The sequence below is a fragment of the Kwoniella shivajii genome, chromosome 1 (assembly GCF_035658355.1).
Source record: "Kwoniella shivajii chromosome 1, complete sequence".
NCBI classification, from domain to species: Eukaryota; Fungi; Basidiomycota; class Tremellomycetes; order Tremellales; family Cryptococcaceae; genus Kwoniella; species Kwoniella shivajii.
The window spans coordinates 3,411,789-3,433,827 of NC_085908.1; the positions used below are offsets into that span (position 1 = coordinate 3,411,789).

General features: G+C 43.5%; 6 protein-coding genes across 6 annotated transcripts; 3 read left to right on the forward strand and 3 right to left on the reverse strand.

The window, feature by feature from the left end:
• Window positions 1-18: 18 nt before the first annotated feature.
• IL334_001266 (uncharacterized protein) lies at window positions 19-3,429 on the reverse strand (the record flags this gene model as incomplete). The annotated part of the gene is made up of 5 exons (XM_062933023.1): window positions 19-905; window positions 974-1,687; window positions 1,750-1,914; window positions 1,987-2,116; window positions 2,290-3,429. The coding sequence occupies 5 exons, from the start codon at window positions 3,427-3,429 to the stop codon at window positions 19-21; spliced, it is 3,036 nt and encodes a 1,011-aa protein (XP_062789074.1).
• Window positions 3,430-8,628: 5,199 nt separating this feature from the next.
• Window positions 8,629-10,011, forward strand: IL334_001267 (uncharacterized protein; the record flags this gene model as incomplete). Its single annotated transcript, XM_062933024.1, has 4 exons — window positions 8,629-8,952; window positions 9,057-9,243; window positions 9,328-9,515; window positions 9,577-10,011. The coding sequence occupies 4 exons, from the start codon at window positions 8,629-8,631 to the stop codon at window positions 10,009-10,011; spliced, it is 1,134 nt and encodes a 377-aa protein (XP_062789075.1).
• Window positions 10,012-10,525: 514 nt separating this feature from the next.
• On the forward strand, window positions 10,526-10,792 carry IL334_001268 (uncharacterized protein; the record flags this gene model as incomplete). Its single annotated transcript, XM_062933025.1, has 1 exon — window positions 10,526-10,792. One exon carries the CDS (start codon window positions 10,526-10,528, stop codon window positions 10,790-10,792), a length of 267 nt encoding a protein of 88 aa, XP_062789076.1.
• A 145-nt stretch (window positions 10,793-10,937) lies between these two features.
• Window positions 10,938-13,140, reverse strand: IL334_001269 (ATP-dependent RNA helicase DBP9; the record flags this gene model as incomplete). The annotated part of the gene is made up of 6 exons (XM_062933026.1): window positions 10,938-11,201; window positions 11,278-12,180; window positions 12,255-12,528; window positions 12,591-12,757; window positions 12,812-13,034; window positions 13,100-13,140. 6 exons carry the CDS (start codon window positions 13,138-13,140, stop codon window positions 10,938-10,940), a joined length of 1,872 nt encoding a protein of 623 aa, XP_062789077.1.
• Window positions 13,141-14,247: 1,107 nt separating this feature from the next.
• On the forward strand, window positions 14,248-16,446 carry IL334_001270 (uncharacterized protein; the record flags this gene model as incomplete). The annotated part of the gene is made up of 2 exons (XM_062933027.1): window positions 14,248-16,183; window positions 16,262-16,446. The coding sequence occupies 2 exons, from the start codon at window positions 14,248-14,250 to the stop codon at window positions 16,444-16,446; spliced, it is 2,121 nt and encodes a 706-aa protein (XP_062789078.1).
• Window positions 16,447-18,234: 1,788 nt separating this feature from the next.
• Window positions 18,235-21,809, reverse strand: IL334_001271 (uncharacterized protein; the record flags this gene model as incomplete). Its single annotated transcript, XM_062933028.1, has 11 exons — window positions 18,235-19,124; window positions 19,202-19,314; window positions 19,374-19,631; window positions 19,700-19,804; window positions 19,858-19,923; window positions 19,982-20,037; window positions 20,100-20,399; window positions 20,460-20,821; window positions 20,890-21,228; window positions 21,311-21,590; window positions 21,699-21,809. The coding sequence occupies 11 exons, from the start codon at window positions 21,807-21,809 to the stop codon at window positions 18,235-18,237; spliced, it is 2,880 nt and encodes a 959-aa protein (XP_062789079.1).
• Window positions 21,810-22,039: the final 230 nt, after the last annotated feature.

The window sequence follows — 22,039 nt, forward strand, 5'->3', positions numbered from 1 at the left end:
CCTTCTGCTCTTGATTTGCTATGTCCCTCCACCAAATTTGGAAGCTACAGCTCTGCTTCTAACCGCTACTGATCTACGCGCAGGAACCTGATTTCCGTTCAAAGCGGTTTCCGCTTGGTTGGTGAAGTCGCCAGGTTTAGGTGAAGTATAAGGTGTTGGAACAGAGATAGGTGTTGGTATTTTCGATATCGATCTATGAGTATTACTCATCACTCTGTCTTTTCTAGCTTCTACTTCACTTTCCTCCTCATTTTCAATAACGTCATTATCATCCCAACCTAGCATATCTTCTGATACACCCATTCCCATATGCTGACCAGACATTACAGCTGCTAAGGCTGAGAATGAGGAATTCCTATCGAGTATTCCACCTGTTCCAGGTAGTGCGGTCGGATCTTGTGAATGGGGAGTTAAGGGATAAGCGGAAGAAGAGACGTATCTTGGTGCTGATTGATTGGAAGATACAGCTCTGACTGTGCCGTCCGAAGAGCTAGAAGCGACTCGATTCGACTCTTGTGATTGCGCCGCCCGGAGGAAAGTTGCTTCACGAGGTGTAGGTCCAGCAGACCAAGAATCAGTCGGTGACATTGGCTGTTGAGAAGACAAGAATGGTCCTTGTTCTCCATAAGGAACTCCGGGATAACCATACAACGATGGATCAAAGGAAGCATCCATAGCTAGGTACGGTAAATTCGCATCGTACCCGGACGAGAAAAACGGTATTGAAGGATCGATGTTACCATCTTCAGGAATCACAGAGACGTACATAGGTACGTATCCTTGAGGGTAAGGATAAGCACCTTGTGCACCAGATCCGAAGCCCTCTTGAGGGACAAACGACGATGAAGGAGTAGGAGGTGCAGCACTTGTCGTGCCACTTGGTGGCCCGGTGGAAAGCCCCGACACTACAAAAAAAAAAGCGAACGACATCAGCATTTGTATGCGTAGCAATAAATCAATCGTCACGACCTACCTCTTGTGGTTGAAGATTGACCTGCTTCGTCCGCTTCAATATCGAAAACCTGTAATGTCCTTTCATCTGCCAGGAGACCACTTGGGATGGCAGCATTTTGCATATCCTCTCTGACATCGTCATCTCGGAGATTCCACCACATCTCGGCGAGCATTGCTGGATCACCGTTATCATCCTCTGGGAAAGGTTCAATATCGTCTAGACCCAGGATTGGCATTGGTCGACCTTGAGAATCGATTGGGAGAGGATCTGCGATGAATGGAATGGCTGAGTGCGCCGAAGGATATACACCCAATCCTTGCAGTGGCTGGCTATATGCCCATGGCTTAGTGCTTGATTGATCAATGGCGTGAGGGAGTTGCAAGGATGGATCTAAATGGGAGGAAGTAGAAACACCAGACTGCTTGTTTGGCGGTAAATGTTGACCAGTTGTCAGGACAGACACAGCTTCAAAGGTGTCTTGTACCGGCACCACCGAGACTGCAGGTACCGGCTTCATATTGGCTGGTGAGTAATTTTGATCATGTTGCCAACTTCTATAATCTTCAGCAATTGTTGCACCAGGGGGTCTTTGTTGATACAACGTTGCATCTTCAGGTGCCAATGCTGGTAAAGCGCCGATTGGCAGAGGGAAAGGGTAAACACTCAATGGGTCCGCTCCAAGTTGGTACCGCAATTCGGAGTGCTCAGCTAATCGGTGGGCAGCACCACGAGCTGAATGATCACAAGGAATCAGCCGAACTGTATCAAACAGTCTGCTTGTGCCATTTACTCACCCGTTGATTCACCTTTCCACCAATGACTTCGTTGCTTGTCAGATTCACCAGTGTATGATAAGGATCGAGCAAGATTTACTGTTTCTGGACGTTTGGCAGAATTGAGAACTGAATATGGTGATGAAGGAGATATACGTGTTCGTTGTCTATGGTGTCTTTTGCCCTCTATGAGTTCAAGGTTGAAAGATCGTCAGCTAGGTGATTCAATAAGACAGGTTGAAACACTGATGTACTCACTTCCCGCTTGCTTGTCAGCTTCCTTTTGTCGTTTTATCACTTCTCTTTCACGCTCCTTGTCCTCTCTTTGTTTGATTTTGTCCGCTTTCCGCATAGGTTGAAATTTGTAATCGGGGTATTTCTTTTGATGCTATTGGGCGCAGATAGTTGCAGACTGTCAGATACAAGCTTTATAGAATAGGATAAGATGGATTCTGAGGCACCTTGTGCGGACAAGAATCGTTTTACTTGAAAAACAAAATGCCACGGCGACAGGTATAAATCACACAGGATAGGCTTAGGGGATGGAACGCGGTTACTCACCTCAATCTTTCTGAGATTCGCTTTCTGTTCGTAAAACGCTCTTCTGTCAGGTGTTTCGTTCTTCCACAAGGTACTGATGAGCTTGCTAATATGTGCTTGAGGTAAACCTTTACCAGTTTTTCCTCTTCCAAGACTTAAGAACTCTTCCGTTGGTTCTCTCCCTTGGCTTTTAACCTTTTTGTATTTTGTTTTGGTGGAAGTGGGCGGTGGCATCATATGGGAATCCAGTACTTCTCTTGATTTACCTCTATCCGTAAGTCCTCCCAAGTTGCTCTCATCAGAACTGGCAGAAGTTGTAGCACCGTATCCCATTTTAGCAAGAGTGATATCGAGATTTGGAATATCATTACCAGCTGCTAGATCTTTCAAGATATCTGATCGATACAAGATCCAAGCGTTAGGAGGTCGAGGAATAGCATCTGTTCCAGATTTAGGTTTAGAAGATGACAAAGCTAGTTTCGATTCAATCGGATATGCTGTTGAACCAGAGGTCCTCCCATCAATATCTGTCATAGTGTTTTGGTCTTGGTCATCAAGATCGATATCAAGGTCAACATCAAGGCCGGATGCATTTGCTTCTGTATCGGTCGTTTGCCAAGGCGGTGAAGAAGCGAGTGAAGCAGGAGGTGGGATAGTAGGATGATGAGGGAAGTAACTTGTGGTCGGATATGATTGAGGATAAGAAGCGAAAATGTTTGGGTTGTTGAATGAGTATGTAAGAGGGGGTGAATGAGACTGAGAGCTTGATTGAGAGGTTCTTTGTGACATACTCGAGGACGAAGGTATAGATGGATCAGGTGATTGATGAGCTGTGAAGCTCCGATTCGAGGTCATGGTCAAAGTGATTTGGGGCGTCAAGAAACGTTGACGATGTTTGTCGGTCAGATAATCGTGATCACCAATGACGCTACCTTCGTCAGAGGTATAAGGTGGTGTCGGAACGTCCGGACGTAGTAGGGTAGTCGGCACGTCAAAGATCGGCGAAGGTGTGAGGGGCTGTGACATGAACTCTGAGCAAGACTGTAAAAACAAATTCAAGTCAAAATCAAACTCGGGCGAATCAACACACGATGAGCTCGGTACAGGGGAACCAGTAAGCTCGGATATTCCCGAGGGACATTCAGACGACGAGGAACTCATGGTGCGTCACTCATGAGAATGAATATGATGGGGGGAAAGAGTAAGAGAAACGAAAGAGATGAAGAACTGACATGATAATCCAAACCCTTTGGCTTGTTATGAGGGTTATATGGTGTAGCTTTCCTCAGAGGATTGAGCCCGGTTGAAGAAATACAGTCAGCAGGTGTTCGTCCAACTGTACCTATCTCAAAAGTCGAGGCAAATGTTGATGTCGAGTTGGGTATGTGTTATTGAGGAAAGATGAGTGGGAAAGACTGGAGAAGCTTGGAAGCACGCAAATGTACGTCAACCAACAAACGTGTTTCTGTCTGATGATTGTCGATTCCAAATGCTGATCTAGCTTCTTCAAGGGGTACAGCCTCGATGTATTTATGTGAATGCGTATCGAGACTTGCTTCCTATCTCGAATAGCCTATCAATCAGATAAGAGTCGTCTGGGTGTTTGACTGTTTGATGGATGATTATCGGTGACGATGAGCAAGTTGAAAGAGCTGCCGCTGTTGTTTATCTCTTTTTTCACTCTTTTTGCAGAGGTCTGTGCTGATTTTGAATTCACGTCTTTCTGTCGGTGTTGATTGATGGATCCTCTTCAGGTGGCGGTAGATCACTGATAGTGTAGTCCTATATTGGTGTGTTTTCGTGAATGATTTCAATTCGTTCGTGTATGTCTGATATGATTGGAAGTAGTGTTTGTCAGTTCGATAGATCGAAAATCAGAGATGTGTGTCGAGAACAATAAGCATTCTTTTCATTTCATCAAATATGGTTTCAACCGAATACGAGAACCAAAACGCAGAGGAAAACAAACAGGGATAGGGAAAGAGGGGAAAAGGAGAGCAGGTCATGAGCATCATCGTTCACATACTCTTTCCTACACCCAAACATATCCTCTGTTCAGTCACTTGCTTGGACCAAAACTTCCCTTGACGCATTGACGAATTCAACCACGCACACACCACTTACACCCAGCATCTCCCCTAAACAACACAATCACACTCTAATTACACCATCCCCTGATATCCGATCCTCAAGCATCATGCCCGTTCGTCGTGTACTTCTAGCATCTGAATAAACGACCTCAAAAGTATGATACTCTCTGCTATACATTGGATGTACTGCCCAGAACTCTATTCATACCTTTAGAGATCCCTTCCTCTTTCATTGACAATCTCGTCGGACATATCCGTCCAACTGCCCAAAAAGTCTTATAACGCTTATGCTTAATTTTCTTGACCAGATATCGGATAAAAAGTAAAAGTAGAAGTAAAACCAAAACAATGTTGTACTTACCAGTTGAGATCCGTTAATGTGATTGATCAAGCGTCTTATGAAAACAACAACGCATTTTTGTACAGTTCGTGTTGAGCCTCACGAAGGATCTCTGATTCAATCTGCCACTATATTCTTTAGACTGTCCGCCAAAATGTGACTTCTGGGCAGGGTCGAAGGTGGAGACACGTATTGGACGTTTGTACCCAGTTGAAAGATACCGTCTGTCGGAAGTCAAGTGGTACAGTTTACAGAACTGATGTAAGGTGTGTCTTAATCGATTTCCCAGTAACAGGTGGGGCTTGACTTTTTGCAGAGACGCACAGACTTTTCGTGTTTTTGGGGAAAGACGACAAACCAGTGTCGATGGAAGTTGGAGTAACTATATAAGAGACCAGGGGTGAAGTACAACGAACACGAGGAGTGTATCACTTTAAGGAGAGGAGAAATATGCAAAACACAAAAACCAAGGGGGGAGAGGAGGCCAGATTCGAGTTTCATCGTTGAAATGAAAGAACGTTGTCTGTTCGTATCTCATCTCGTTTAATAATGGAGACATGAGTGCTCATTGAAGGCTTAACAGGTGAGGGCCTAGAGGGAAGGGAGGAACGAGAGAGAGCGAGATAGGAAATGTTCATGCGAAAAAGGCTAAACGCCTCTATTGAAGATACCCCGTTTACCAAGCATATAAACTTTAGACACGCGCTCGATCAATATCATCCAAAAGGACATGAGGAACACAGCAGAAAGCTTAGGAATGGAGCTTTCGGAAATGACAGTCATTGAGAAGGAATGGTAGGAAAACCCAAAGAATATGCAAATAGGGTCCTAATTCTCTCGGTCACCCACTCAAAAGAAAAGAGTAACTCGGACGAGAAATTCAAACTCCCGTTGTCTGTTCTCCTATCGTCTTTCTAGGAACAAGATCGATTGAAACTTGATTCCCCCACTCTTCTTTTATTGTTAAACCATTTTAGACCCTGAGACGACCGGACTGAGATATATTACCGTTTCAATCGTATTATAATTCATCATTATTGACAATATCATTATACCGAACAGGAATACCTGACAGGAACAACACTGCATAACCTCAACCTGATCTATTGAATACACCTGATATGTACTTCCTTAGCCCTTCGGAATAATAATGTGCCTGCGTAATTTTAGTCGTGATCACAATACATTTTAGATATACTAGCGTTCTGTCTAAACCTACCTACGCCAAAAGTGAAAAGCAGCTGGAGAAAGTTCGCTTGCGTTCAAGCAGTTCCGTGATTTTTCCGTCACAGTGCCTTTGATCTTGTGTCCCGCTCTCTGGCTGCATGAGAATCCAAGACAGACATATTCAGTGATCGATTCATGGAGTCCGTCTGCTCTGAGCTAGTCCGTATATTTCGGCAGACAAGATAAGACGAATAGAGTAACTTTATCTCGAATACACTCGGACACCGAAGTTCGTTAGGCCATCCTCCACTTTTCAATCTAATCCTCCACTTACTCTTGGTCTACTGATATACCTCAGATGATCTGGCATGCTTCTTTCGCAACTGAGTAACTCGGAAGGCGTTCCCATGCCTTTGACGCTCCAGTACTGCCTGTCCGTGTCATCACTCTGAGGTGTCACATATACGTCCGGTCTCGGCTGATTCCGATCTTCCAGAGATCACTCTACCAAAGAGGCTTTTTGTCTAAAACAGAAGAAGACTTTCACTCTTTTTCATGTTTAATTCTGAAGATGCTTAATTGGTTAAATTTCCGAAGCTGGATAGATATTCTCAGGAACGATAGAACCAACCCCTTCTTCATCAGGAAAAGTAAAATAAAGGCGCCAAACGGGCAAAACAAATAGCCCAAATAGACCCTCGGGACAAAAGGGCTTGTCCTGATTGGGTTGGGGGTTACAAAAGATAGAACAATAAGATCAAGATTTGAAACGCAGCCATCTGTCTAACAAAACCCGACAGGGATCCGAATTGTTGGGCGCCTCTTGCCTACTGTACCTGAGAATGTCACGGGGGTATAGCTGATGTCATCTTGTGGGGATCAACGTTTAAGGATACGGTTGCAGAATACAGAATACAATAGACGTAGAGGCATCTTCTGATAGTTGAGTATTGGAACATTCGCAACTGACACGGTCAGTCCGTACCTCAGCTCAGTCGACGAGGGAACATTCTATAATGCCTATTCCGATCAATCAGACGACTGTGAATGAAGCGCTTGCCACTGATGCCCCGAAGAACAACCATTTATTCGGTAAGCTCGGTGTGGTAATTGAATATTGCGCCTGTTTGGCGTTCGGATGTCTCGTAACAAATAAGTTTGACAGACCTCATTCTGACGCTAGATGAGGAACTTTTCCAATTTTCTCGGAGGTTTTTTTTTTTTCATTCTTTTGGTGCTCACCAGCTCGGTTTATGAAATTCTCAACCGAGGAAAAGAAGCTTCTTTTTTTCACCCATTTCAGGGATAAAGGACATGTGGATTTGCCGCAAAACTATTCTTCATCAATTTGCCTCCGAATGATACTCCCTATTGGTATTCTGTGAGAAATCGTCCGTTTTGGCTTGCGTTTCTTCTCATAGTCCTTCATTAGCTGTGAGTCGTGAATGTCCTTGTAGATGCCCTGGACGGAGTATCTTGTATCGGAAAAGAATGGGGAGAAGCAATTGATTCAATTAATTTAATTCATGAATGGCTGTCGCCTCAGAAGAGAAAAAAAGAAGAAGGATCCCGTTTCACCGCAATTACCGTACCGCTCTTTCGGACCCCACGGACGATTTGTCCGTATTACAGCGTTTTCTGGCCATAGTTCTCAGCCAGCTATGCGGTCCCACTAATCAGTCACGGTAATCCAAGTACCCTTCATCGCTGTGACACAAGGTCACAACACAATTGGGCTTTCAATTACCTCATACGCGGCTTTCGAGCAATCTGTTTGAGCTCATCTTTTCATTGACTTTTTGTTTTTCAAAGGGATTCATTTCGATCACATATGAGCACATGGGGATCGTATCTTCTCACGCCATATGGTGCCGAGAAACGTCACGTCTTTTGGAACCGATCGCATGAAATAGAGTTTGCGACGACTCGGTCATGTCAACCGAACGTCTTAGACACGTTACCACAATATCCTCACACGGGATCTCGATCACATCTGATGTACCATCCGAGACTAAGTAAGGTGAGATCTTGAACCAGTTAATGAAATTGAAACTCCAAAGCGCCTGTTGGTCTATTCCCCACCAGCCAAACCTAGTTCCAAGGTCCGGTGAGGGACATTCATCAAATGTTTAGTCTCGATCAGAAAAATCACTAATATGATTTGCTTTTAGTGGGGTATACCACAGGTTCATCAATGTCGGAGTCGGAGGTACATGTTCCGAATGAATTTCGCGGAGGCCGGAACAAATGAGAAGATGGAAGTGGGGAAGTTGTACTACGTCTTATCTTAGGTTGGCAACGGTAGCGATGTATGTATATTTAGCCTGTCTAGCGAAATAGCTGATGCTTCACCCGATCAAGTTGTGTGCGAAGCGGTGTGTCGCAACGAACTAAGTCAGGAGCGATTGAGCCCTTTGTTCCAAGAATTTTGGGTCAGCAATGTTCCGTTATCAACCCATGTGGCGCACCACAATAGCTCGTACAGAATTTACATAAGTTAGTCGTACAAAGCTAAAGTTTGTAGCCACATTGCGATGATACAGATCTCACAGAAGAGAGGTGATGGCGATCGTCAATGAGACGACATATCCTTTGTGAGCTTGACCCGCTGAAAGTCATCATTCTTGGGGGATAAGTGTGAAAGGATGGCTTTGACCTCGTGAAGACTGACTCAGGACATTTCATGATACATCTACACATAATGACTGTCATTGTCATCTTCGCTGATGGACTGATTTGGAGCCGGCACTTACTTATCTTGTTATGGCGTCTGCATCCGCAAGCCCAAGTGCCTCATCGGGGTCGAAACATCGATCCAAAAGATCGAGTTCCGGCTCTGGGTCCGGATCAGGATCCAGCTCTCGTAAACAATCCAAGCATATGTCCAGTAGTTCTCGGAGAGGGAAGGAGACATCTGGGTCTTCAGGTTCTGGATCTAGCTCAAAGCATTCTTCGGATCGAAAAGATGGTTCCTCTACCAGTGACCGACATTCAAGTGGTAGATATTCCACTCCTTCAAAAATCGCAAGTGACGGTACACGAGTTGGAGACATGGCTAGGAAATCATCACATTTGAGATACTATATCGTGAGTCTAAACCTGCTACCATCTCAGATCATTCTCTGTAACTTCTCAGAAAACTCGGATTTCAGCTGATTATTTTGGAAAATACCCAACCCTCGCGCGTTTAGCTGCATACGTCCGGAGGATGGTTAGGTGATCTTCTGATGACATTATCAGATATAACTGGAATTTGGGAATTGACTTTTTTGGCTATATTATTCGTGTTTTCTTGGACTGTATTGAGGATCGGTCAATTGGAAATCACCTTGATATTGGGTCATGTCTTTGATCTGATCATTCCTTTACAACATCACTGTGAGTGTATCGCATGTCTACTTGAGACGCTCTGTCTACGGCCGTGGTATGATAATAATTATACTCGTTGCGTTGTGAACACAGTTGATCATACTAAACAACCTTCTCATGCTAAACATCTTGAACAATATTGGCCACTGTTTTTCATCGGAACGATCATTGAATTCGGTTGTTTTTCGCTTGTTCATCCTGACTTATTCACCTTGGTGGCTTGTCTCAAAACACTAGGTCTGACTTGTTTGTGGTTGGGAAGGGATAGTAAAGGTAGATTCGTAAGTTTATCGCTCAATATCATCAAGGATCTGTGTTGATGTACATATATGAGTGATATAGTTGACAGAAAAGTTTGGAGGCAAAGGCGATTCAGGACGACGTGTGAATGATACTGGCGGCAGCGATGGCCGGAAGGATAGAAGAAACGGTGGAGATGGAGATGCGAATAACAGAGATAGTAATCGAGATAGGGATCGAAACAGATCAGGAGATGATCCTAAGAAGAACAATAAAAACGATCCCAACAGGAATAGTCCTAGTAAGCGAAATAAGACAGATGGGGATGACTCAGGAGGATCAGATAACGGTGATTCCTCAAAAGCTCCTGCAAAAAAGAACGGCAGTGGTGGCGGTGGCGGTGATGGTGGGGCTAATGATAAGAAAGCTGATGACGGTAAAGGAGGTTCAAAACATCCTTTTGATTCAACAGGGTTTGATGGTAACTTGATGCCTATAAGAAAGACCAGACCAGATGGACCAGATCGCGAATCATAAGTATGTCATGGAGTCTTTCCTTTATGTCACCACGTCAAGTTAATCCATGATTCGTACCCAGAGTGATACTTTGCACAAGTATCTTCTCACCTCATGTACATGTATTTACACTGTATTCAAAATCATGACCTGTTTAGATAGGAGTGTCCTGGTACAATACTCTATACAGCGTGTTTCCTGTTGAGATTTCCAGGTTAAACGGTGTGCACACACTTCCTTTCAAGGTAAATAAAGTGTTTCCATCGTTTCATGATCCTTTGTATCATGTACGAAGGTAGGGGTTTTCAATGTCTTCAGTGAAATCAGCTGTGAATGCGGCCTGACTTTTTATTGTGCATGTCCTTCTATTTAGCTTCACAATATCATACCATCCAATAAGACCTTGACGTCAAATTTAAATAGAGCCCCCAGGTCCCACGCACGCGTAATATCAACTGATTAAGGCTGAAGTTACAAAACATATTTTTCTCGAAGCTGCTTTAGACAGCCTCACGAAAATCCAATCATATATCAGATGAAATATCCTTTACCACACCTCTTTACGATGTTCGTCTTCATCTCGACATCTTTGGCTCATCCACTTTTTGGTGGAAACTCCGTTTCTCAACCCACTCTGCACAAAAAACAGCCTCAGCCAATACCCACCATCGTGCAGACTCTAGATCTGGGTCCAAAAGAAGTTCGTCCACCATGGAGAGGACCTGATCGTCGAGCAGAAATTTTGACCAATCTCGAGGTTGAAAATACACCCGAGAAGATCTCTACTTGTAGTTGCACTTGAAAAATTGGGAAAAGAACGTTGTGGCGAATGAGATCCACAATTGGACATCGTGAAGTACCATTGGATTGCATCATTTGTATGGCTGTGACCATATCATGCATACCAAGAATCATTGAACCCAGTCGTGCTATGAAGTTACATGTCCTTACTTGAATTTCAAGGGATCGACTTTCTTGCCCCCTCTTCCACCACCTGTCTTACCGCCTCTGCCCCTAAATCCACCTCTTCCACGCTTTGAGTAACTGATACGAGCACCGTCCATTACGTCACCTCCGCCTGTAGGAAGTGCAGCAATTTTAGGCATAAGGTAATTGGGTACGTGTTTAAGATGAGTTTGTTGTCTTGCTGGGTGTAAAGGCGTATCGTGACGAAGATATGATAGATCTAGTGGGTTGGCAGCGAAATGTGCCTATGAGTGCAGATCAAAGAATTAGCATGACATCCTTATGTATGCTGATATGAGCAAAATGAAAGGTTTTACTGACCTTTAACTTTTCACTATTTAGTAATTCCCTTCTGACTTCTTCTCTCCTAGCTTCAGCAACTCTTTTACCAGTGATAGCTTTCAAGGCATCTTCCATCCTATATCTGAAACCTTCAATCTCGCCTTTCCTACCTCCCCAATCCCATTCTTTAATTTCACTTCCACTATCTTTCTTCACTCTTTCCTTAATTTTCTCCCAAACAACTTCATCCTTCTGTGCTGATTTGATAGATACTACTCTATCTTTGCCCCATTTGGCTTTTGGTACTACGAATGACAGAGCTAAACCTGAATGTCCAGCTCGAGCTGTTCTTCCCACTCGGTGCATATAGGATGTTGAGGTCGATGGTAAATCAAAGTTGATTACTGATGACGCGGCTGTGAAATCGATTCCTCGAGCTAGAGATGAGGAGGGATCGCCCTTACGCTTCTTGGATGGTTTGCTAGTGCTCGGTGAAGAGGCACGTTTTTTGGATGGTCCAGCTTCTGCGTTTTTCTTTTCCTCCTCCTGATGTTCTCCGACGTTCTCTTCCTCTTCTGCTTCTGCTTCTTCTTCCCCTTCCTCTTGATCAGGAATAGTTTCTTCAGCATCAGCCCCAGCTCCCTCATCGGTGGCAACTACTACATCGTATACCCCTCGGTTGAACTCTTCCACAACGTGATACCTACTTGCCAAGGGTAATTCACTGTTGACCACACAACACTTGACACCGAATTGTTCCAAAAATAGTTTGACTCTGTATCCTCTTTCCACATCGTTGACAAAGATGATTGATTTTCCTCTGATAAGTTTCAACTTCAAGAGTACGTAGATGAGCAGAAACTTGTCTCGTTCAGATGTGAGAGTGAAATGTTGTGTGAGTAGTGACGATGAAGTAGCAGGTTCGGATAGTGTCAAAATGGCCTAATTCGCGGAAAGATATTTCGATTGAGCGCCTTCGCCTTCATTGATCAAATTACAATTGAGAGAAGGCTTACAGGATTTCTCAAAACTAAGCCTTTTACACCTTCAATGTCTTCGCTTAAAGTAGCACTCATCAGACAACCTTGAACACCTAATCTGGGAATCCATCCTGAAGTTGGATCCATGATTCTTGTCAAATCATCTTTAAATCCATAAGATAATAGCAAGTCCGCTTCATCAATAGCGAGGAATGTCAAGTGGGATAGCGACACAGTCTTAGCTTGAAGGAGGGATAGAAGTTTTGTGGGTGTTGAGATTATCACATCGGGATTATCATTTAGCAATACACTAAATGTAGCATCATTTTAGTTGAAGCTTTGATATATCAGGATCGATCGATTCAAGCTCACCGTTGGATGCTTGTACCTCCCGCAGCGACATTGACACAGCCTATCAAACCTTCACAGTACTTGGTAGCACCTCTCACAAATGAAGCAACTTGCATAGCGAGCTCTTTGGTAGGAACCATGAAGACCACTCGGGTAGTTTGGTATTCCGGCGAAGCAGGAGATGTGTTCTACGGGATTTGATCAGCTTCAATCGTACCATGTCAACTGGTCAGTTTACTCACTGCTTTTGCTTCTAGTATTCTTTGAATAGCAGGTACAACGTATGCTGCTGTCTTACCACTACCTGTCCTTGCTCGAGCCAGCACATCCTTTCCTTCCAGAAGAAGTGGAATAGCCTTTGCCTGTACCAAAGTTGGATGTGCGAATTTCAGATCTGCTAGAGCAGCGAGGATACGGGGATCAAGTTGAGTGGAGAATGGAGGTTGTGAGAATGAGAGATCAGAGCTAAAATCAGGATAAAATCAGCATTATTGGTCTGGTGGAAGCGCACTGGAAGAAAGAGGACATACTCAAGAAGAGCGTCGGCCGGCTGGGAAGAGGAGGAAGCCATATTGGAGAGGTGAAGAGTCTAGGTAGCTCGTCGATTTCACTGTGAGCCTGTGGGGTACGTATGATTCGAGACCGTTTCACACTAAGAAAGATATGAATCGTGTTAAGCATGTAAACATCTATCTATTTTACATTGATTATCTTCTTTCTTCGTTTAACTTTTCAACAATTAATCTTTCCGCTGAAATTCAGCACCTATCACATTGAAGATCACGTGACTGATGTGACATGTGGCAACCATGCTCAAGGAATCTTACGTAATTGACCCTATCCCGCCAAAAGATGGCGCGTCGATTGTGTGCGATGATCAAAAGTGATCGAAATATCTCTCAATCTTCTTCTCTCTCCTGTTCTATCTTATCGCATATCATCGTATATGGCAGAGCATCATACTCTGACCTTGGCGACCTCCTTCTACTCGTGTATACCTAGAAGCATCCTCATGAATTCCTCCATCGACGATCTTTCTATTCGGAAGTGTTCCAGCTTGAGCTACTCGAAATGGAAAAAGTTCGCCAAGAGATCACGAAAGAATCTGATATAACCTTAATGATGTTCAAATGTTAAAACGCGTAATCAAATCGATTCTTTTTAGTCTTCAATCCGATATGACTTGGTTGTCCGTCAATATGTAAAGTATTTTTGGTATTGTCAGGTCCCGAAAGATTACATTGGGTGGCTTCAGGATGTTCATGTATGTACTAACGAAAGAACATATCGGAAAATGCAAAATATGGTAAAAATCGGTGAAATGCTAACAACGAACATATTTGTTTTGATTTCTTCATCTCCTTTGTATTGACTCTTTTTGTATAACTTTGACAGTTTACACATTCTCTAATCCCTCCTCAACCCCTCCAGCAATCCTTCAAGAAGCTCATTCACATTTCGCTCTGGAAGCGTCATTTACTTTCTTTTAACTAACTTATCTAATATTCACTATAATACACTCTTTTTTCTATCTTTAATCGCAGGTTCGACAAATACAACTACATCTCGGTCACTATCAAGCTAACAAAGTCTCTAATCATTGGAACGCAAGTACCAGTTCACTGAATACACTATCTTTAGGCACACACAATCAAGCAGGAATCAAGATAAAACCAAGATGAAATTCCTTTCACTCGTCTCCCTTCTTCCTCTTCTTGTCACTGCGAACCCTTCACCAAATCCCAAAGCGTACAACCCATTCTTTCCACCTGGTGATTCGTTGGATACTACGTCAGAAGGAATCACACCTAATTTAGAAGCGAGACATTCAAGTCCAAAATGGTTTATGGGAATGAATAAACCCAGAAACAATGATGAGGGCCAGATAGTTAATGCTGTCGAGGGAGAGGAGAAAGTGGAAAAGAGGAATGTGATTAGGAAATTTGTGAAGAATAGGAAAAGAGCAACGAAATCTACTTGTTCACCTAAAACAGTAACTGTGACTGTCACCACTAGCGTTATTGCTTCCACTTCACCTTCTTTCTCAGTTGCGAAAAGTATGTCGACCTCGGCTTCTGCATCTAAAAGCAGCTCAGCTATTTCATCGTTATCTGCGTCAGCGTCAAAAACCTCTTCAATGCCTTCATCTTCCAAAGTTTCCTCTTCGACCTCATCTTCAATGTCTAAAGTATCTTCATCTATTTCAGCTTCAGCTTCTAAGGTTTCTTCGGCAATCTCAGCTTCCAAAGTTTCTTCTTCGATTTCAGCTTCAAAGGCTTCCGCCTCCGTTTCAGCCTCAAAAGTTTCGTCTTCTGGCTCGGCTTCAACTTCCAGATCAGCCTCCTCTGTTTCTGGCTTTTCCGCTTCCAAATCTGCTTCTAATGTCTCATCAAGCGTTTCAAAGACCAGCTCCATTCCAACCTCAAGTGCTGCAAAATCTTCTACTTCAGCTTCAGCTTCAAAAGCTTCTTCAGCAGGTTCCAATTCTGCCAAAGCTACTTTGAATAGATCTACCGCTGTCATATCAGCTAGCAAATCAGCTTCAAGTATCGCCGCTTCCAAGTCGAGTTCTGCGGTTTCCTCAATTGTAAAGGCATCTTCTACTTCCGTCAAACCTTCTTCATCTGCTTCAATTTCCAAAATGTCATCCTCAATTTCTAAGATCGCTTCCTCAACTTCCAAGGTCAACTCTTCAACTTCGAAAGCATCAAGTGCTACTTCAAAAGTTTCGAGTGCTACTGTTACCACATCCCGTTCAACCACTTCTACAACTTCCAAACCGTCAACTTCCACTACTACCTCTAAATTGAGCAGTAGTGCAAGTTTGAGCAAGACGAGTTCAGGAATTGTGACTTCGAGTAGAACAGGTGCGGTTAGTAGTTCTACCACCAAAGCGGCGTCAAGCACATCAAAAGCAAGTAGCACCACCTCAAAAATGGCTAGTAGTACCAGTAAAGCAGCGTCTTCTACTAGTAAAGCAGCTTCTTCTACTAGTAAAGCAGCTTCTTCTACTAGTAAAGCGAATTCGTCGACTTCCAAGGCTAGCTCCACAACGTCGAAGATATCCAGTAGCACTTCGAAAGTTGCCTCAAGCACGATCAAGACTTCTTCATCCACCAGCAAAGCTGTTAGTTCGACCAGCAAGCCTGTCTCGAGCAGTACGAGTAAAGCCAGCACTAGTACTAGCAAAGCAGCGAGCAGCACGAGCAAGGCAAGCTCATCCACAAGTAAGGCTGCTTCATCTACGAGTAAGATCAGCAGTTCAACCAGTAAAGCGAGTTCCACAACTACCAAAACCTCATCTACGACCTCGAAACCAGTCTCTTCCAGTACCAGTAAAGTCTCATCAACAACTTCCAAGGTTTCATCTACAACAACTTCTTCCGCCGCAGCTGTCGCTACACCAAAGACCTTGTCCGTAGATAGAGCTGGAGATGGACCTTTCTACGGATGGGGGACATACTTTGATACTGGTTTAGGTGCATGTGGATGGACCAATCAACCTTCAGATTATATAGTAGCTGTCTCAGCTCAATTATTCGATAATTGGCCTGGATATAATGGATTAAACCCCAACAATAATCCGATCTGTGGTCATCACATGAAATTGTCTTGTAAGTGTTTGTTCTAGGGACCAATATCGAATACGTAGTGTGAATGCTAATTTCGTGGTGGATTTAATCTAAATGTAGGGGGAGGCAAATCGATTGTAGCCCAAGTAGCCGACAGATGTCCAGGATGTTCTGAGAGATCATTAGATTTAACGACAGGCGCATATGGAGCTTTGACGAGTAACAATTGGGATATGGGTATTATGGCAAGTTATATAAATGGTGCAGCTTATAACTCTGATCTAGAATGGGAATGGTTAGATTAGTAAGGATTTTCCGAGGGGTTTTTCTTTTCGTTGGGTGGACAGGTACATCGTCCTTTATTGCGTGTCGTAGTTTTAGGCATAGACCTAGTGTTCTTTTTTATGTTGGATACATTTATATACTTCGAAACCATCACGCTGGTCGTGAACAGTCATCTACTCATGTACGATGCGGCGCTTTTACACATATCTCAAACACCTACTTAACTGTTAATGCATGAATTGTCCATTTCTTTGATTTGTCTTGTCTTCTATAAGTTATTCCATCACACTTCTATCATCGTGGGGATTACCCCGTTGTTTTCCGTTGCCTTATCTTCTTGATCATGTGTAATTGTTGCTGTACGTGATAATACTGTTGAGCATCATTAGCACTGATCGTCGAAGATATCCCGGCCTCGAAATGAGATGGTGCTTGGCATAGCAAAATACGGGGATGATCGCCACTCACCGTATTTACATATGTTTCCGACCAAGATCTAATGCTCATCCAACATCATTTTTCTAGATTGGTGGTTAATGACTGTAACAGTGGGAATATCCTTGTCTTGCTGGTCTTGCTGGTCTTGCTCGTCTTGTTCCTGCTCCTCTATCTCTTCAGGGGTTGTATCAAGGACCTGGCTGATATTCCTATAACAATTTCTTCTGTGTTTATATACCCGCCAGAGATATAGTGAAATTACCAAGGCCAAGACGCTCATGTCCATTTGAGCATGATCATCTAGATCGATAATTTCCATCTGATCATCCCCATCTCCATCTTCGCCTTCGTCCTCGCCTTCGCTGTCGCTCTCCCTCCCCTCGTGCCTCTCGCTCTGATGCACCTCGTCATCAGGTGGGAAAGGTAGGTGCGGTATTCGAGGTGCACCTGGGCATCTTGCGTCGAGGGGAAGAGGGGGCAAGCTCATTATTGTCGATTAGGGTTATTATGGCTTTGGCCTGGGTGATGGATTTTCTTGGATTACTGTATTGCTGTAATCGTTATACTTCTCGACTGAGATTTCGTTTGGAAAAATCATCATCATACACTCATATATATATATTGTATATATACATATGTAAATATATTTGGGCTGGATACGACCATGCTATCGCCACTCATCCTACCTACCTTGGCATCTCAGCGAACTTAATTATACACACTTCCACGAAAGCAAGCAAGCAGAGACGAGAACCTACAACCTACAAAAATCCGAAACAGTCGTAGAATAAGGTTGACGACGGCCACCCAAATTGTTTGATCATTTACATAAGCTGAGACATCAAACATAGACTACGTCCTACGTTTCATCATCTTCGGGTAATGTCCCTCTGCTCGTATGCAGCCAGAATTTGTCAATTGAGGAGGGTGAGAGAACGGTGCATTGAATATACCTGCGCTGTACAAGTATACTTCACCTTAATTATCGCTATTCTAACAAATCTTTACAACACGATACAACTAAATCAAGTGAAAAGCGAAAAACATGGCAAGTGTCTCTTATAAAACCCGGAAGGGAGGAAAACAAATAGACAACCAAAATGTGAAAAAAGATGAACATCATTAACAAGGAGATGAATCTCCTTATATGGGATGATGTCAAAGGCGACTAGGATACCTGGTACTAGAACTACCAGCGCGATTGCGATTGGCAGCATTCCAGTCCAACAAAAGACCATTAGTCCATCGTATCGCATTCGCGGTAGAGTAGCTCGGAACCATACGAATAGGAAAATGAATCTCCTTATACACCATCATCATGAACTATGACCATCCCTACATGACATTTAAATCCCCCTCCTCGAACTTCCTCAATCATCATTGATCATGAAGAGGTTATTTTTCCAATTCAAGTTTTCGATATTATCTGTAATTTGAGCATTCGTGTTCGGGTTGAAATCGTGCTGTCTATCTACGGATGAGGTGGGTACTGGGATAGAGATATTCGCACTTGATGTATCTAAATTACCTAAAAAGTTCATTATAGGTACTTGAGTTCCATGTTGTTTAGGATTACTATATAAACTGTTTCTACTCCATTGGTCAAATGTTGCCCATGTAGCTTCATCAAGATGATTTTGCGTTTGCGATTGGGATTGGGATTGGGATTGGGCTTGTTCCTGATGTTGTTGTTGCTGCTGCAAATCCATCCCATAAGATGTGCTATTGACGATGTTGATGTTATCAAGCTGTGAAATAGAAGGACATTCCATATTACAGCTATTTATGCTTTCGGGGGTAGGTTGATTAGAACAAGATGAAACAGCGTTGTTTGATAATGTAGGTGTAATTCCATTCGGACTAATTCCAACTATTGAATTTGATCTTGAACCATAACTTGAATTCGGTATAGATGTGATATTATTGTTGGCATTACTGAAAACCCCATTTCCATTCGATAATGAATTTGAATCATCTGGCGAAAGATCATACTTGATATTGTCATAAGCGTTGATTGGTACAGTCTTCTTACCGACATCATGGACACACGCATCCATGTGAGCGCTTAGCTTGTTGAGATATCGTGTTTCGGGATTCTGCCCATCAGATGTTGGATAGGTGATCCTGGCAGTACTGAATTGACATTTGGGGTCTTCTGAGTCTCCCGAACCATCTTCTGGCTTGAAACCGGTCATATATTGCTCTAGGAAATGTACCATCGCGAATCCTAACGGATGCCTTTGACCATATCGATCAAGGACTGGGACGGGTACAGGAATGAATACATAATCGCCGTACTTTGACCGCATCAGTTTGCAGAAAGAAATTATTACTTACGGTTGATCAGAGTCATCAAATCTGCTCGATACCTAAGTGCCGTTTGTGCTTGTCCTGTACTGTCGGCATGCTTGATGAAATCTGCTACAAACCTCCCAACGGTGAACAGCGATCTATAGTATTAGAAGTTTTGTTCAGTATCATCAATCCTCGGGCACTGACAATGACTTACAAAGCTAAAAATGGAGTCAAAACTAAAGTGATATCTAGATTACTTGGGATAAGATGTAAGACGGTCATGATCGAATCGTAAGCTCTTTGAATGGTGATAGTAGCAGGATCATAAGGTTGCCAGAGAAGGAAAGGTTCATATAACAGACAGGTCCCGATGTTAGGGATGAGATGAATAGAAAGCAGATTGGCATCGAAGCCTGTTGTTCTAGAATCGGGGAATCGGAAAATGTGTTTCAGAGCCGCGGGGAGACTCGTACTGCGAGATGTAGACGAAAGATCAATATGACAATATTCCACACGCGATCAAAAACTTGCGTGACATACCTGAAAGCTTCAATGTTGAGTGCGATGGTTTGAAACGACTCAGTTTGAGGTCCGGATAGCTCATCACCTGGCTTTCTTTCTCTTTGTTGCCATTCTCTCAGCCATCTATACCCTCGTCAGTTCAATTATCGATAAGATATCTGCAAAAATGCACTTACTGAGCGACTTGAGCCATAAGGGTACTACCTTTAATAACGAAGACAAACGAATCTTCGACGGGATGGCTTTTTATGTGACATCAGCGGAGGAATCGTGACCAGGCTGCTTCCTCCTGAGACTTACGAGTAATACAGATCTGCAGATCCAGCGTGTTGAGGGTTTTTCCTCATTCCATTCCCCTTTTAATCGAAAATGGTATCAGTATTGGATACCTCGAAATGGATAAGTTAGATCTGCTCACCTTTGCCCAATCCTCTGCACTGGTAGGTAGGTGACATCTCGTCTCCTTCAGTGACATTGACGGTATCCAGTTACTATTGATTGCAAAACCAGCATCGACGACAAATGCCATCCAAGTCGTGATCAATCTCTCTTCACGTTGAAAATCGTCCTCAGGGGGAGAAAGAAGGGGTACTTTGTAAGTTTTCCTTGGCTCCCGATTACACAATTCGAGTACGGCTAAAAAGCGGGCAGGTTGACCACCCAACATCCACCCTTTCATTGGGAAACCTTTCTGGAAGTATACATCTCCGAGTAAAATCTATTCTCAGATGGGTCAGTCGATGGTATGATGGTATATCGGAGCAATGAGTTGGCTTACGCATGTTTGAGCTAATTGGAAGACGACTGGTCCACTCCCCATCATACAAGCTGACGTAGTGGTGTCGATGGCTCGATTTCCCAGGTGAGCCTGGGACAAGCCGAAATCTTCGATGGTGGATAGGTCAAGACCTAGAGCGAGATGTTGCTGTACAGCGCTTTCCAATGTGTGAGGAGCAAGATTGTTGACCCAGGCTGTGTAAGTTGAAGCTGCCGCACAGATGGCATGTAGCAGACCGGTAAAAGGGAAATCTGGTGATGAAGGTGGTAATTTGATCCTGGCCAGTATTGAGGGTCTATTTAGCATTCTCGGAGTTTGAGGCACGTAATTGAAGAATGTCTCAACCAGATGTTCAAGCAAAACTGGGAAAAAGGAATATGGAAGTCAGCACAGAAAGTTTGAGTTGCGCGATGAAGATATCTGGTCTCACAAGGAAGAGGTAAACCTTTTGGCCAATCCTTTGGCACCAGAAAGAAGTCGTCCAGTCCACTGAAATCTCCTATTGTTTCCGGAAGGGGTACGCTGTTATTGTCCCCCAGCCCAACTGTAGGATTCACGTAAGAAGCGTTGTTTTGTCCAAAACCGATCTCTTCCAGGAGAGGTTCACTTTGTGATTGACCAGGGGAAGTATTGTTACGAGATAGTCGAGGCATTGAGGTTGCGAATGGCGTATTTCCATCAGTGGTGATGTTTGATAAAGGTAAAGATGGTTCAATGCCTGAATGAGAGCTTGGAGGGGTCAAACCCGCCAATCTTGCTTCCAGATCGGCTACACAAGAGTTCAAATGGATTAGGCGAGTCAAGCATGGGTGTATAATTTCCGAGGATAGAAAAGGAAGAGTGAAACATACCGATTCTAGCTTTCAAAGCTTCCTTCTCATCGTCTATGCTATCTCTCTTTCCTTGTCCTGTAGCATGTCTCTTATTCGCAGCAGAAGTAGAAGTCAAACTCGAAGGTACGATAACATTACTCTTCTTCTTCTTGATTCCACTCTCATCTGGCATGGTAGGTTCAGGTGAATCCCCTTCTGCATAAGTACACGTTAATATTGGTGGAGCTGTACCGTTTCGATGCGCTGAACGAACTGCATGAGCGTGTGATCGAAGGCATGGTGAACAACTTGGTTTTGTCTATTACATCAATAAATCAGCATGTATTTGTCTTTGCATTTGTTTTTTTGTTTTTTGTTCTTGGCAGAACCAGGAGTTTGCGAACAGTATGAGAGATGCTGGACTCACCGCATCACATTTCACTTTCCTCTTCTTACACTGCAAACAAGCATGATTCCTCTTTAACGGAGCTAGCGTTTCGTCTCCCAAGATATCATCGTAAGGTGGGGTCGGGTTCATCCTGTCTAGTCTTCGTGTGGGAAGATAAAATGGCGAACACAGGGCAAGTTTGTTCGTTGTGGGGTGGTGATACAGCTGGTTTTCTTGTTGACTTCGATATCCAATGAAAGGAGCGAGTGGTTATAACGTTTTCGTATATTTTACTCTTATATTACGTGTCGTGTCGTGTCGTGCCGGTTTTTTGTTTGTGCTTCACGAGTATACAGGAGAGGTGATGTCGGTTTACTCGG